The following is a 12,927-nucleotide window of genomic DNA, read 5'->3' on the forward strand; positions in this document are numbered from 1 at the left end:
GGGGGGGGGGGGGGGGGGGGGGGGGGGGGGGGGGGAGGGAGCAGAGAGAAGCAGCAGTCCAAAGAGGGAGTGCACAGCTCCTAGGATGTCTCCCTGTTCCCTCATGTTCAGCTGCTCCTCAACCCCTCTGTCAGAGAGGCTGTACCCTTTGGATATCTGCTACTTTCTCTTGGTCCCTGGGGTTCAACTAGCTCTGGCTTCAATCCCCTACAAAAATTCCTGAGATCTCGGGGACCCCAGCCAGCCCTGCTCTTGCAGTATTCCTTGATAAGGAAGGGCTGGAGAGCCCGTCAGAGTTCACTGGAGTGTACACAAGAGTGATGGTCAGGAGCACAGTAGGGTCTCTGAGGCTCCTGTTCGTTCCAAAAGCACACAAAGGGGAAGGCTGCCGTAGAGCTTGGGGTCCGTCAGGGGCTGAAGCAGAAGCAGGAAGAGTCCCACACCAAGAGCATAGCCTGCCAGCAGTGGCCACTTCTGTGGATGCTCCAGGGCTGCGCACACAGCAGGGAAGCCCATGTAGTTGCAGAAGGAGTGGCAAAGAACTGGCCCTATCAGGTGTCCTGGAGAGGGAGATGGTGTGACATGAAACGGCCCCACCACTTCTGACCCCCATGTCATAATCTTTCAGACCTTAACAAGCTGAGGGCCCTGGCTCAGTCTGCTTCAAGGACTGTGCTAGAAGAAACTGTCACATTCATAGTACCCCCTCCTCCCACCCTCATCTGGGGCCCCAGGACCAACCTGTGCGGATGAAGAGGAAAGCTGTGTAAGCACCGAAGACAGCGGTGTAGGAGAACTGGAACGCTGGAGACAGGAGCTGCGAGTGACTACACCTGATGCCCACCCTGCCCCAGCCCTGCACATCCCACAGCCAGAGACCACCCTTTCCCCTTTGACAGTGGCTGCCCCGCCATCTATGGCTGTTTTCTGTACCCCACCTCTCATGACCAGTGGTCCCCATTCAACATTTATAGCCCTGTGTTTCCAGCTCTTTCTGTAGAGTGGCTGTCAGGCATATCATAACACCCAGCCCCCAGCTGTGCCAAGCAAGCTCCCCAGGCTCACCTGCAGACAAGAAGATACTCCCCACACTGCTTTGGCGGAAACGTAGCTGCTCAATAATGTGATGAAAATGGGCTGGGAGGAAAGTGAAAACCACATCGTATTCCTCTGGCCTGCTATCTAGCTCACCCCTCATCCCAAGCCCCATTTTCAGCCCTCATGCTGGGAACATCTTTACTGGACCAGTTAGACTCACCAACTCCAAAAAAGAGCGGGCAGGTGAACACAGCAGGGCCCAGACCTGTGCATGGCGCTAACATGGGCAGCATACAAGCCCGGAACACCAGCTCCTCTGTCAAGGGTGCAATAACTTGGTTTCGTAGCCAGCGCATGTCTGTGAGGCAGCGGGCCCAAGAGCGAGGGGCTAGGGTAAATTCAGGATAAATAATGAGTGCCTAGTTACTAAAAAGAGGGACCTTACCACCCAGGGGCCTCTCCCACAGAATTATTCTGGCCAAACTCAGGTCAGGAACCCTGAGAATCAGAACAGGGAAGGGAACAAATCTCAGCACACATAATCACAATGTCTTGAGATATAGCTGACAGTGGTAAGGGAAGGGAACAGTAGATGAGGGAGTCAGTAAATTTAACCAAGGCCAGTCTGGGGAAGCCAAGGATGGAAAAGCAGGGGAAGGTGCTTCTGACCCAAATCAAGTACTGTTTTGGGTCCTGAAAGACCTCCTTGAGTATCATAAATTTACAAGGTACCCAGCAATATGATCCACTTTACTGGTGAAGAAATACACCCAGAGAGGTGACATCTCGCCTCTTCAGTCCAGGTCACAGCATCTCACTGACTCCTTTCCCCAGTGTCCTGGACTGCCTGTGCCTACCTTTTCCTCAGTCTTGAAGACTCACCCAGGACAACCTTCAGCCCATCTGTCAGGTCACATGGGCAATCCATAGAGAGCTGCATCAGTGGACCCAGGAAAAGGATCTGGGGGCAGAAAGACTCAAATGAAAGACTCACCACAACCCAATGACCTTGCTCACACAGTGCCCTTGGTCAGCCTCAGGACCAAGTTTCCTGAGTTCTAGGATTTCCCAGTCATGCACACCAGGGGGCTCAAGGGTCATATCACACTTCCTGTCTGCCAACCTCCAAGACTGGACACAAGGGCATTTCATTATACTAGTGAACACAGGGCAGGAAAAAGAAACCAGGACTCACCATAGTTAGCAGCAGCGGCAGCAGAGCTGCTGGGAAAATGCCCTCCAGCCTGAAGCCCATCAGGGTGAGCAGTGATGTGCCTGGCTGAGCCACAGGAAAGGGGGCATCAGTGATGTTCCCTCCCACAAAAACCTTGGATTCTTTCCCTGCTTGCCCTGTGCCCCGCCTCCTCCGCACCTGGATGCCAGTGAGTTCCCGCCAGAGTAGCACGCAGAGAGGGGACAGGCTGGAGACCACCAAGACACTGGTGAAACGCCGCTTGATGACAGCAGGGTGGTCCCTAGGAAGGATCAGTAAGTTCAGGGGGCCTGTAGCAGCCACTTGCCAATGCGGCTCCACCCCCGTACGGCCCAAGCCCCGCCCACAGCCCCGCCTCGCGGATTCCGGCCGCGCGCGCGCAGCCCCCGCACCTGGGCAGCTCGCTCTTCCACACGTAGAGGCTGCCCACGTAGGAGCAGGCGAGGCTGAAGCAGGAGAACACAGACACCCAGCAGCACAGCCCCGGGCCCGGGCCGCTCAGCGCGGCTGACTCGGGCTGCCGCTCAGGCCGCGATACCGACAGTAGGCGCAGCCCGTCCCCGCCCAGCGCCGCCATCACGCCCGGACCCGTGGCGCGCGGCAGTGACGTATCTGCGTGGATGACGTCAGGCGGCGGCGCGAGCTGCCGGTGGCCCCGAGGTGCCCCTCCCCTTGCACCGTAGCAGAGACTCTGTGCTTGGAGCAGCTTTATTGAACTCTAGAAGGCACGACACCCGTGTTCCGGGCGCGTTGGCCCGCTGGGATCCTCAGTAGCGGACGTTTAGAACCTGCGTCCTGGACTCAGCCACTCGGACAGATTGGAGACCTCTTGCAGCCACAAGTCCTGCAGGAGCAGAGGACACAGTGGTGAGGACCCAGCGGCAGCAGCCCAGGCTGGCACCCGCCCTGCGCTCGCCGCAGTACCTCCAGGCCGCCCGCAGGGCTCGCTGCGTCTGGCGCCGGGGCCCTGCTTTGGGCCGCTGGGGCGGGCGATCCTCTGGCATTGGGGGAGGCCACAGTGGGCTCGTGGTGGCGTGCGGCGCACTCTGGAGGGCTCGGATCCCTGGCGGAGCACAGAGCTTGCGGTTCTTCCCTGCCCAGGCTGGGGCTTCTCTTGAGCTTCTTGTTTTCTGCTTGCCCGCTGCTCTCTAGGAGAAGAAAAGTCCATTTCAAATCTTGCTCCCGCAGCCTTATGCTAGTGCTGCAGAGTCTTGAGGCAGGGGAGCTGGGCGTGGGCATGGTTCTAAATGAGCTCTCCCACTCCATCCTTCCAGATGAAATCTTTCAACTCCTGCCTTCCGTAACTACCTCCCCCCCACCCGTCCTAGCTGGACTTTGATGGAGGGCATTAGTAACACCCCCCACCCCCGATTGTGTAGTATGAATTCCAAGCTCCGATTGCTTCGGGCAGAAAGCAACTCAGTCTCTCTGGTGTTGTACTAGTCACATAACTAAGGCTGGCCTTAGACTGATCGCCCTGCTTCAGTGTCCCAAGCCCTGGGTTCACAGACACGAGTCAGCTTGCTTTAGCCAGTGGTTCTTAACCTGTGTGTCGTGACCCCTTTGCATTGAACAGCCCTGTTACAGGGGTGGCAAATCAGATATTACGATTCATAACAGAAGCAAAACTACAATTATGAAGTAGCAATGAAAATAATTTTATGGTTGGGGGTTGCATTGCAGCATTAAGAAAGTTGAGAACTATTTTCCGCTTATCAGTAACGGGTTCATTTGTGGAGAAGGGAGTCAAGCTCAGGGTCTTGACAAACAGGCAAGCAAACACTCTGCCCCTCAGGTGCAAATTTACAGAGTCTTTACCGTGACAAATCCCTCCTGAGCAGGTCCCTGGGGATCTCGGCCAACAAATGCACTTTCTTTAGAAAAGCTAACAATAATAAGTACACCGCACAGATTTTCAGTCCTCTCAGGTAGCCCCACAATCGCTGTGGCACGACCAATCCCAGCAGGGGGCGGCATAGCCTAACTGCAGTGGTATAGTTGAACAGCTACCAGCCGAGGCTTTTACTTCTCTGCTTTTAACTGAGGGCCTTACCCACATGGGACTGCTGGCCGATAGTCCCACGCCAGTCTTCGGTGCTCTGGGTAGAATGCTTTTTCTCTGGAGTCGGGTGCTGTAACAATTATAAATTCCAAGTGAGTTTGCAGAAGTCTGAGCCATAGTGAGCCGTGTGCCTGGTGGCTTGATTGATTTATAGGGTGTTCTTCACCAGGAACTCCCTCTTCCTCCTAGTTCATCAGTCTCTACTTGACCTCCAACTTTCAAAGCATCTTCCTTCTGTGCAACTCAGGCTCTAGCCTTCCCAGCAAGTCTGTTCTTCCCTGGACTTGGGATACTTGCTGACAGTGGAGTATGGCACTGCTCATCATTTTATGTGCATGTGTCCATCTCCCTACTCAGTCTATTTGTGAGGACCTATATGAATTATGTGTGGAGGCCAGGAGAGGGCGTGAGGTCCCTTGGAATTGGAATTACGTGTTTGTGAGCTGCCTGACATGATTCTGGTCTGCTGCAAGAGCATGGCCTCTCTTAAACACAGCCATTTCTCCAGCCCCTCTTTATGGAGTCCTGACTGTCTGGAACTTGATATGTAGACCAGGCTAGGCTCGAACTCACAGAGATCATCGTGCCTTTGCCTCCTGAGTGCTAGGATAAAAGGCGTACATCACAATGCCTGACCATGTCTGTTTTAAAATAAATAATTTGGGCCGGGTGGTGGTGGCGCACGCCTTTAATTCCAGCACTCGGGAGGCAGAGGCAGGCGGATCTCTGTGAGTTCGAGACCAGCCTGGTCTACAGAGCTAGTTCCAGNAAAAAAAACTACTTTGAATTTGCAGTGGAGTCTTTTATCTTTATTAAAATTTCTTTAAAAATTTATAACCTTTATAAACAAACTCAAAATTAGAGTGTGCTAATGTAGACATTATCTCACCTCATTACAACCATTTCTGAATCAAACATGAATGACTCTTTTGTCACAGGAATCTATGTTATTATTATTTTTAAAATTAAGAAAAAAATCAGGGCCGGGTGGTGGTGGCACACGCCTTTAATCCCAGCACTAGGGAGGCAGAGGTAGGTGGATCTCTGTGAGTTATAGACCAGCCTGGTCTACAGAGCTAGTTCCAGGACAGGCTCCAAAGCCAAAGCCACAGAGAAACCCTGTCTCAAAAAACCAAATAAATAAATAAATAAATAAATAAATAAATAAATAATTTGGGGGGAGGTGAGGAACAGGGTCTCATATATCCTAGAGCTGACCTTGAATGTTTGATCGTCTGTCTCTCTGATCATCTGTATGCATATGTAAATTATTAAATATAAAAATTAAAAAGAAATCTTTAAAAAGATGAAAAATGAGTACTTGCATAGCTCAAAAGTGCATGAAAGCTTCGGGTACAACCCCTAGCACTACATAAAATGGCATAGCACATACATGTAATCCCAGCATGCAGGAGATGAAGGCAAATGAGTATGAGTTCAAGACCATCCTCAGCTATGTAGGAAGATAAAGGCCATATAAAGATAAAGGTCTCAGATACACAAGAGTCTGCCTCAAAAGCAACAACCAAGCCCTCATCTGTGCTTTCTACTCCAGAGAACACCATGGGGAGCGGGAAGTGAAGCAGGAGTAGGAGAGAGAGGGCTGAGCTCAGCGGGTGCAGGGCTGGTTTTCAGTGCACCATGAGATCCTTAGTAGCACCTTTAGAGTTGCACACTTTAAAATGACAAGTCAGCTGGGCATGGTGGTTCACACCTTTAGTCCCAGGCCTCAGGAGGCAGACACAGGCAGATCTTTGATGTGGGATTCCCCTCTGTATGCTGTTTTATTGCCAGTGGTTAATAAAAAAAGCTGCTTTCGGCCAGTGGCTTAACAGAGTATAGCCAAGGGGAAAATCTGAGCAGAGATGAAGGGAGAGAGTTGGCGGAGTTGTAGAGACGCCATGTAGTCACAGGAGGAGAAAGACTCCCACACGCCAGTATCATAAGCCTCATGGTAAAATATAAAATAATAGAAATGGGTTAATTTAAGATATAAGGGCTAGCAAGCAATATACCTAAATGATTGGCCAAACAGTGTTTTAATTAATACAGTTTCTATGTGATTATTCCGGGTCTGGGTGGCCGGGAAGAACAAGCAGCCTGTGTTTACAGATTTCTGAGTGTGAGGTCAGCCTGGTCTACAGAGCAGGTTCCAGGACAGCCATGGCTACACAGAGAAACCCTGTCATGAAAGACAACAAAAAAGGTAAGTCCTACATCAGAATTACATCACAGTAAAATATACTCTATAACACACTGCTTCCCCCCTCCCCCCAAAGACAGTCTCACTACGTAACTTTGGCTGTAGTGGAACTTACTATGTAGGCCAGGCTGGGCTCTGTCTCGCAAGTGCTGGGGTAAAGGTGTACACTTCCATACCTGGCTATGTTACAGAGCTATGCAGTTATAGTCACTGTTCAGCATTTCTGTGGCTGGTTCCACAGTCTCTCCCAATAGACCAAAATCCTCAGAGGCACAGATCCTAAAAGGTGTGTGCCGCCATACCTGGTCTACATTGCTTATTAACACAAGTTCCAACTTGTGTAATTGCATTCCCAGGAACACACAAAGGACAAAGATAGCCCCCAAGAAACAGTGCCGTTTCAGTTTACTCTAGCCGGGAAGTCTTGTGTAACAGACATGTCTGTCTTCTTTTACAAACTGGTTTTGCTGGGGGATGATCCACCTAAGACAGGCTGCATACCCGTCAATATCTGGGTTTCCAGAGAGGCAGCCTGATCCTCAAAACACTGGAACATTCAGTTCTAGTCTGCACCCTAGGAAACCAAACCTTTCCTTAGAGAACTGCCCATTTCTCCTTAAACTATAGATGGGTTGATTCTATATTAGGTGAGTTGGCTAGTTGCCATGGAAACAAAGTGATAGGTCCACAAATAAAAGAATTTGACCTAGGACCTTAATCGTGTAGTTTGTGCCTTAGGCCACTGGGTGCCGCTATTGTGCCACCAATGAGTTATCACACAGTGGCTGGTTCTAGAGGGAAGAAGTAATGACAAAGGATGAATGTGCCTCCTCTTCCCTGGGCTTGTCACTCACTCCTACAAAGGCACACTGTGATCAGGCTGTGAGCCTTGTGACTAGCAAGTTTTAAGTTTTACAATTACCTTGTCTATAAGATGGACAACAGTGACCTAGCTCAGAACATCTTTGTGGAGACTGAGGTGGAAATACAGACTAGGTATTCTGTAAATGCTCCTTTCTTCCAAGATCCTTGGGTTCACCAGCCATCTGCCAAGTTAAGTGGGCTATGGATGGCGCTAAGGCTAGAACCAAACAAGGTAAAGAGGACAGATAGATTCTTTCAGATCTCACTGGGATGTCAGAGGTCCACCAAAAGATCTCCAGAAACAGGCACTCGAGATCCTGAGGGGTCTTCGCGGGTCCTAGCGATGGCTCATGCTGTATTCTCCTGGGCTGTGCTACACTGGACGGTGCCCCTTCCCCCGTTTCCCCATGTATCCGTGCCCTAACACCAAGTGCCTCTGAGTGTGAGATTTGGAAAAGGGGTTGTGGCAGATACAATCATGCTGGATTCAGGGCAAGCCCTCCTAAAGCTGAGAAACAGGTAGGAAAGGCTAGCTGAAGATGGATGGGGCAAAAGCTGGAGTTACGTAAACCACAAACTAGGAAGCCAGAGACAGGACGGACTCTCCCAGGGCCTCTGAAGGAAGCACAGGTCTGCTCACACCTTGATTTTAGATGCCTGGCTTCCAAAACTGACAGGATAAATGATGAGTGAGTGAGTGAGTGAGTGAGTGAGTCTGTCTATCTATCTATCTATCTATCTATCTATCTATCTATCTATCTATCTATGTATTGCTTTGTTTTGGTTTTTGGAGACATTGTCTCTGTAGCTTTGGAGCCTGTCTTGGAACTCGCTCTGTAGACCAGGCTGGCCTTGAACTCATTGAGATTCACGCGCCTCTGCCCTCTGAGTGCTGGGATTAAAGGTGTGCACCACCACTGCCCGGCATAAATAATGTTTTTAAGTTGTGTGTTTCTGGTAATGTCTTAGAGCATCTCTAGGGAACTGACATAGCAGTTGTGAGCTTTACTTGCTGAGGTTTCGCAGTGAGTCAGCTGAGGGCTGCAGACAAGTACGACGGAAGCTGTGACAGGCACAGTGGCGTGGGCTGCCAGCCTCACTGAAGAGAAGGGCAAATCCAAAACTCTGAAGATCATTCTGTGCCTGAGGACCTAGATTCCCTAGCCAACCAGGTAGACCAGGGACAAAGGGAGACCGGGTGCGGAGGGCGTGCTGAAGGTCCTCTCTTCTGAAAGTCTACTGGAGTCACTCTAGGAGATGAATGGTGAGATACCGTGCAGGGGCTGGAGATGCCTCTGAGGGCTGGGATCTGGTGGCACACAACTTTAATCTCAGCACTCAAGAAGCAAGTCAGACAGGTCTCTGAATTTAGCATCTGTCCAATCTACATAGAGTTCAAGGACAGCCAAGGCTATATATTAAGACCCTGTTCTCAAAAACATTTTTATTTTGCTTTCCATTTCTCAGGAATGACTGTTGTATTTATTGCCTGACATTAAATAGCCATCTTGACACCAATCCCTCCCTCCCTCCCTCCTTCCCTTCCTCTTTCCCAGAAGCCATGGTGTAATGATTTAATCTTTAGTCTTTTGCTTATTTAATTTATACTTTAGTTTTTTTTTTAATGTCAAGAGAACCAGAGACTGGTGTGATGGCACACACCTTTAATCCCAGGAGGCAGAGGCAGGCAGATCTCTTGAGTTCAAGTCTAGTCTGATCCTACAAAGGGAGTTCCAGGACAGCCAGGGCTACAAAGAGAGACCTGTTCTGAAAAACTAAAAGGGCAGGGGGAGGGAAGGAGGGAGGGAGGGAGGGAGAGAGGAAGAGAGGGAAGGCGAACCAGAAAGGTGGGCTTTAGTTGAACAACTTACTCCCAGCTATTCCTGGAATCTGAAGGCATACAGAATTTTTTAGGCAAGATCTCCCCTTGTGAGGACATGGTCACCAAATGTGCTGGAGTAGAAACCTCCACTGAGAGCTCTGGGCCTCCAGCACCCAGAAGGGTGAACTGCTAACGGTAGATTTTTATGAGACACAAGCCTCACAACAGTAATTTTAGGCATGCATTATTATTATTTTACTGGCATCAAAACCAAAGCTCGGCAAGGTTAAATCACATCTCTAATGATGCCAACAATGACCCAGTGGTAGAAATGGAACCCAGTGTCCAGCCATGCTCTCGGCTTCTTCAAAGCACTTGGTTCTGTGACGGTTTCTTTTGCCAGAGCGTCTGCTGAAAGGCCAGCCGTGCGACCAGAAGCATTTGTACTCACCCACCCTGAATTAAGGGTTCCCACATCAGAATGGGAGATTTCCACTAAAATACTATTATCGTCACACTTACCTGTTCTGTGTCGCATGAGCAGTGGTGCAGGAGTCGGTGCTGGGTGGTATCATAAAATAATCTGTGCAGTTTGGTCCCGAATTCCTGTGTGTCAGCTGCCTGAAATTCACGAGACAGAGAAGGCTGAATTCACCACTGGAACCAGAGGAGGAGCTGCAGAGCCTGAGGAAGACAAGATACAACCTTCTCTGCTGTATTTATGGATTTGTCTCTACAGGTGCTCGGTATGTGGCTCCCATATGTCTTCCCACCTAAGCAAGATCTTCAACCAAGGTTTTTGTCTGCAGCAGATATCCCAGAAATCCCTCTGTCTCCTGTTTGGGTTGTAAAAGATTCTCTTCCCTAAGATGAGCGAGAAAGAAGTGATTCTCACTGATGCCGTGGGATTCCTCAATGAGACTAAGGAAGAGGTAGGAAGTCTTCCTCAGGCCTTCTAGAGAAAAGAGCCAGGGAATGCAGTCTGTATCTTGGGCATATGGATCAGCCTTTGCTGCTTCAGTGCTGGACTGTGGAGTGTCAGAGTCAAAGAACACGAGGAATCGCCTGAAACCATGCAAAGATTTACTTTATGTGTGTGCTTATATGTTTGTAAGCCATGTGTGCGCAGGATCCTGCAGAGGCTAGAAGAGGCGTTGTGAGCCACCTGATGTGGGTACTTAGAACTAAACTTGGGTCCTCTGGAAAGACAGCAGGTTCTCTTATAACAGCTGAGCCATTTCTCTGGCCCCCAACACATTAATTTCATACACAAGAAACTGAAATTCAAAAAGAAGTGACCCATTCAAGATCAGGTAGGACAAAAGCCAGGGCCGCTTCTTTTTACCCCATCAACAACATGCCCAGAGATGAAGTCATGACTTAAAGGCACTTGCTCATAAAGACATCATTCTTTGTGCCAATAGTTCAAAGCACTTTATTCTATGAAATAATTTTTGATAAAACAAGATATCACAGATGTTAACTGAGACACTATACACAGCAATAAAACTTATCAACTTAGAAGACTGGGTGATTAGATTAAGTAACAAAGTACACTATTTATTGACTAAAGCAAATTCTAACCCTGTTGAAATTGATGAAATGCCATTATATATATAAAAATATAGTTCCTTGGTTTTTACTATATGAGATGTACAAAAATTAAAATTATAGTGATAGAAATTAGTACTAAAGTTTGTCTATGTGTTATATTATCTTCTAAGAAAAAAGGAGCACATAAAAATAAAGAAACAGCCAGACCTGGGAAGCAGAGGTGGGTGGAGTTCCGTGAGTTCAGTACCAGCCTCATCTACACAGCATTCCCAAGCAGCCAAAGACTGTCTAGAGGGGAAGCAGCAGCAACAGCTAGGGAATCTGATCTGCTGGCAATCCCAGTTCCTCACCCTATGACCCCAGGGGAAGAAAGGTGACTAACACTGAGAGTCCATTTTGCATAAAGTATTTTCAGTCTCAGTTTCTTCAGGCACTACTATGAACTTTCACAGACTGAGGCTTATGAGTGCTCACATTTCTTCCTCACAGTTTTGGTTATCTGAGATCAGGGTGTGCAGCAATGATGGCTAATGTTAATTGTCACCCTGACCACGTTTAGAATCACCTGGACGGAAGGCCTCTGGACAGGCCAATGATTGCTCTGATTATGTTAACTGATGTGGGAAGACCCTCTTAATTGTAGGCGGAACTGTTGGTTCGCAGGCGGATCATGAGCTGATCTGAGTACTGGCATGCACACACACATTCATGGTTCTGTGTCAAAACACCATGGCTAAAGCAACTTGGGGAAGAAATAGTCTATTTTATCTTGGTAGGAACTCAAGGCAGAAACTGAAGCAGAAGCCATGGAGGAACACTTGCTTTCCACGGCTTGCTTAGCCCACTTTCTTCTGTACCCCAGGATCACCGTCCAAGGATAGCACCATTCTTGCCACAGCAATCATTAGTCAAGAAAATGCCCCTCAAGCTTGCCTAGGAGCTGGTCATTTTCTCATTTGAGGTTCCCTCCTCTCTGATGACTCTGCCTTCTGTTAAGTTGACTAAACACTAGCCGGCACACCGCTATCCTACCAAACACTAGCCAGCACATTGCTATTCTCACGACAGATGAGACTTTGGTTAAGTCTTTGTTGTAGTTTTGGCATGTGGCGCTGTCTATGTGCTGAGTGTTACAGCCTGAATGGTACTTCCACCATGGAGTCAGTTGTGCTAAGGTCAAGGGGCCCTGTTATAATCCCAGTCATGTGACCCCTCTCAGAGAACAAAACCGCCAGCTGAAGAGCACAGCCTCAAGAGCTTTGATCCCAGTACTTGGGAGGAAGAATCAGGAGGATCTCTGTGATTTCAAGGCCATTCTGGTCTACATAGTAAGTTCCAAGACACCAGGACTTTTTACATAGAAAAACCCTGTTTCGAAAAGAAAACCATTTGCTTTGTGTGTGTGCATGCGTGCATGTACCAAGTGCACGCATGTACATATACAACCACAGAGTGCACATGTGGAGGTCAGACGACAACTTCCAAGTGTATAATTGTTCTTATAAAAAAAAACCTGGGGTCAAATATTAGAGGGTGAAAGCTGAGAGATCAGAGAAGCAGAGCAGTCAGCCACTAAGGAGACCTTTTATCTCTACTGAATCCTCAGACCAAAAGGGTGAACCTGTCCTCAGACTGTGTCCTCTGACTGCTTCAGACTGAGTCTCCAGACTGTACTGCTCTTGTCTCTTCCTGCCTTATATTCCTCTCTCCACCCAGCCTTCCTGCCTCCACCTCCCTAGTGCTGGGAATAAAGGCATGGGACTCCCAAGTACTGGGATTAAAGGTGTGTACCACCACTGCCTGGCCTCTAGTGGTTTAGCTCTGCACTCTGATCTTTAGGCAAGCTTCTTTGTTAACACACAAACAAAATAATGTAGTGACATCCAAGAGTGATTTTTCTTCAACTATGTGGGCTCCAGGGATCAAACTCAGTTGTGATCAAGTTTGAAAGCAATGGATGAGTGTACCCCTTCCTCCACAGCCTCTCCAGCAAAGGCTATCATCGGTGCTTTTGATTTTAGCCATTCTGACAGGTGTAAGATGATATCTCAAAGTTGTTTTGATTTGCATTTCCCTGATTGCTAATGAGGTTGAGCATGACCTTAGGTGTCTTTTGGCCATTTGAACTTCTTCTTTTGAGAATTCTCTGTTCAGTTCAGTGCCCCATTTTT

The 12,927-nt window shown here is 48.8% G+C and overlaps 2 protein-coding genes and 1 long non-coding RNA gene across 5 annotated transcripts in view; 1 reads left to right on the forward strand and 2 right to left on the reverse strand.

Annotated features, from left to right (window-relative positions):
• Window positions 1-14: 14 nt before the first annotated feature.
• Rce1 (Ras converting CAAX endopeptidase 1) lies at window positions 15-2,956 on the reverse strand. Of its 3 annotated transcripts, none has more exons than XM_050137588.1 (8): window positions 2,644-2,956; window positions 2,411-2,513; window positions 2,234-2,317; window positions 1,921-1,999; window positions 1,259-1,426; window positions 1,066-1,137; window positions 742-817; window positions 15-560 (listed from the first exon to the last, which is right to left on the reverse strand). In XM_050137588.1, the coding sequence occupies exons 1-8, from the start codon at window positions 2,826-2,828 to the stop codon at window positions 200-202; spliced, it is 1,128 nt and encodes a 375-aa protein (XP_049993545.1). In that variant the 5' UTR covers window positions 2,829-2,956; the 3' UTR covers window positions 15-199. The 3 variants fall into 3 exon arrangements, with proteins under 3 accessions (XP_049993545.1, XP_049993547.1, XP_049993546.1); XM_050137590.1 differs by having other exon boundaries at window positions 2,234-2,313; window positions 2,644-2,673; XM_050137589.1 differs by having other exon boundaries at window positions 189-560; window positions 742-804.
• The window catches only part of Top6bl (TOP6B like initiator of meiotic double strand breaks), a 113,707-nt gene continuing 103,725 nt past the window's right edge, over window positions 2,946-12,927 (reverse strand). The window contains exons 13-16 of the mRNA XM_050137587.1: window positions 9,725-9,823; window positions 4,305-4,383; window positions 3,176-3,399; window positions 2,946-3,095 (exon numbers count right to left, since the gene is read on the reverse strand). Coding sequence (XP_049993544.1) covers window positions 3,033-3,095; window positions 3,176-3,399; window positions 4,305-4,383; window positions 9,725-9,823 — 465 coding nt within the window. The 3' untranslated portion in view covers window positions 2,946-3,032. The remainder of the gene's footprint in view (window positions 3,096-3,175; window positions 3,400-4,304; window positions 4,384-9,724; window positions 9,824-12,927) is intronic.
• LOC126498702 (uncharacterized) lies at window positions 2,978-12,921 on the forward strand. The gene is made up of 3 exons (XR_007590880.1): window positions 2,978-3,118; window positions 6,426-6,519; window positions 9,820-12,921. It is a non-coding gene; the product is annotated as an uncharacterized lncRNA (long non-coding RNA).

This window comes from Alexandromys fortis, unplaced genomic scaffold, assembly GCF_014885135.2.
Source record: "Alexandromys fortis isolate MF-2015 unplaced genomic scaffold, M_Fortis_MF-2015_v1.1 scaffold_3, whole genome shotgun sequence".
Lineage (NCBI taxonomy): Eukaryota > Metazoa > Chordata > Mammalia > Rodentia > Cricetidae > Alexandromys > Alexandromys fortis.

Excerpts from the sequence above, each read along its gene's own strand:
- Rce1 (XM_050137588.1), bottom strand. The coding sequence starts at position 2,828 with ATGGCGGCGCTGGGCGGGGACGGGCTGCGCCTACTGTCGGTATCGCGG. Across the intron at positions 2,000-2,233 it reads TGCCGCTGCTGCTAACTATG|ATCCTTTTCCTGGGTCCACT; the intron begins GTGAGTCCTGGT and ends TTCTGCCCCCAG. Across the intron at positions 561-741 it reads TTTCCTCTTCATCCGCACAG|GACACCTGATAGGGCCAGTT; the intron begins GTTGGTCCTGGG and ends CTCCCTCTCCAG.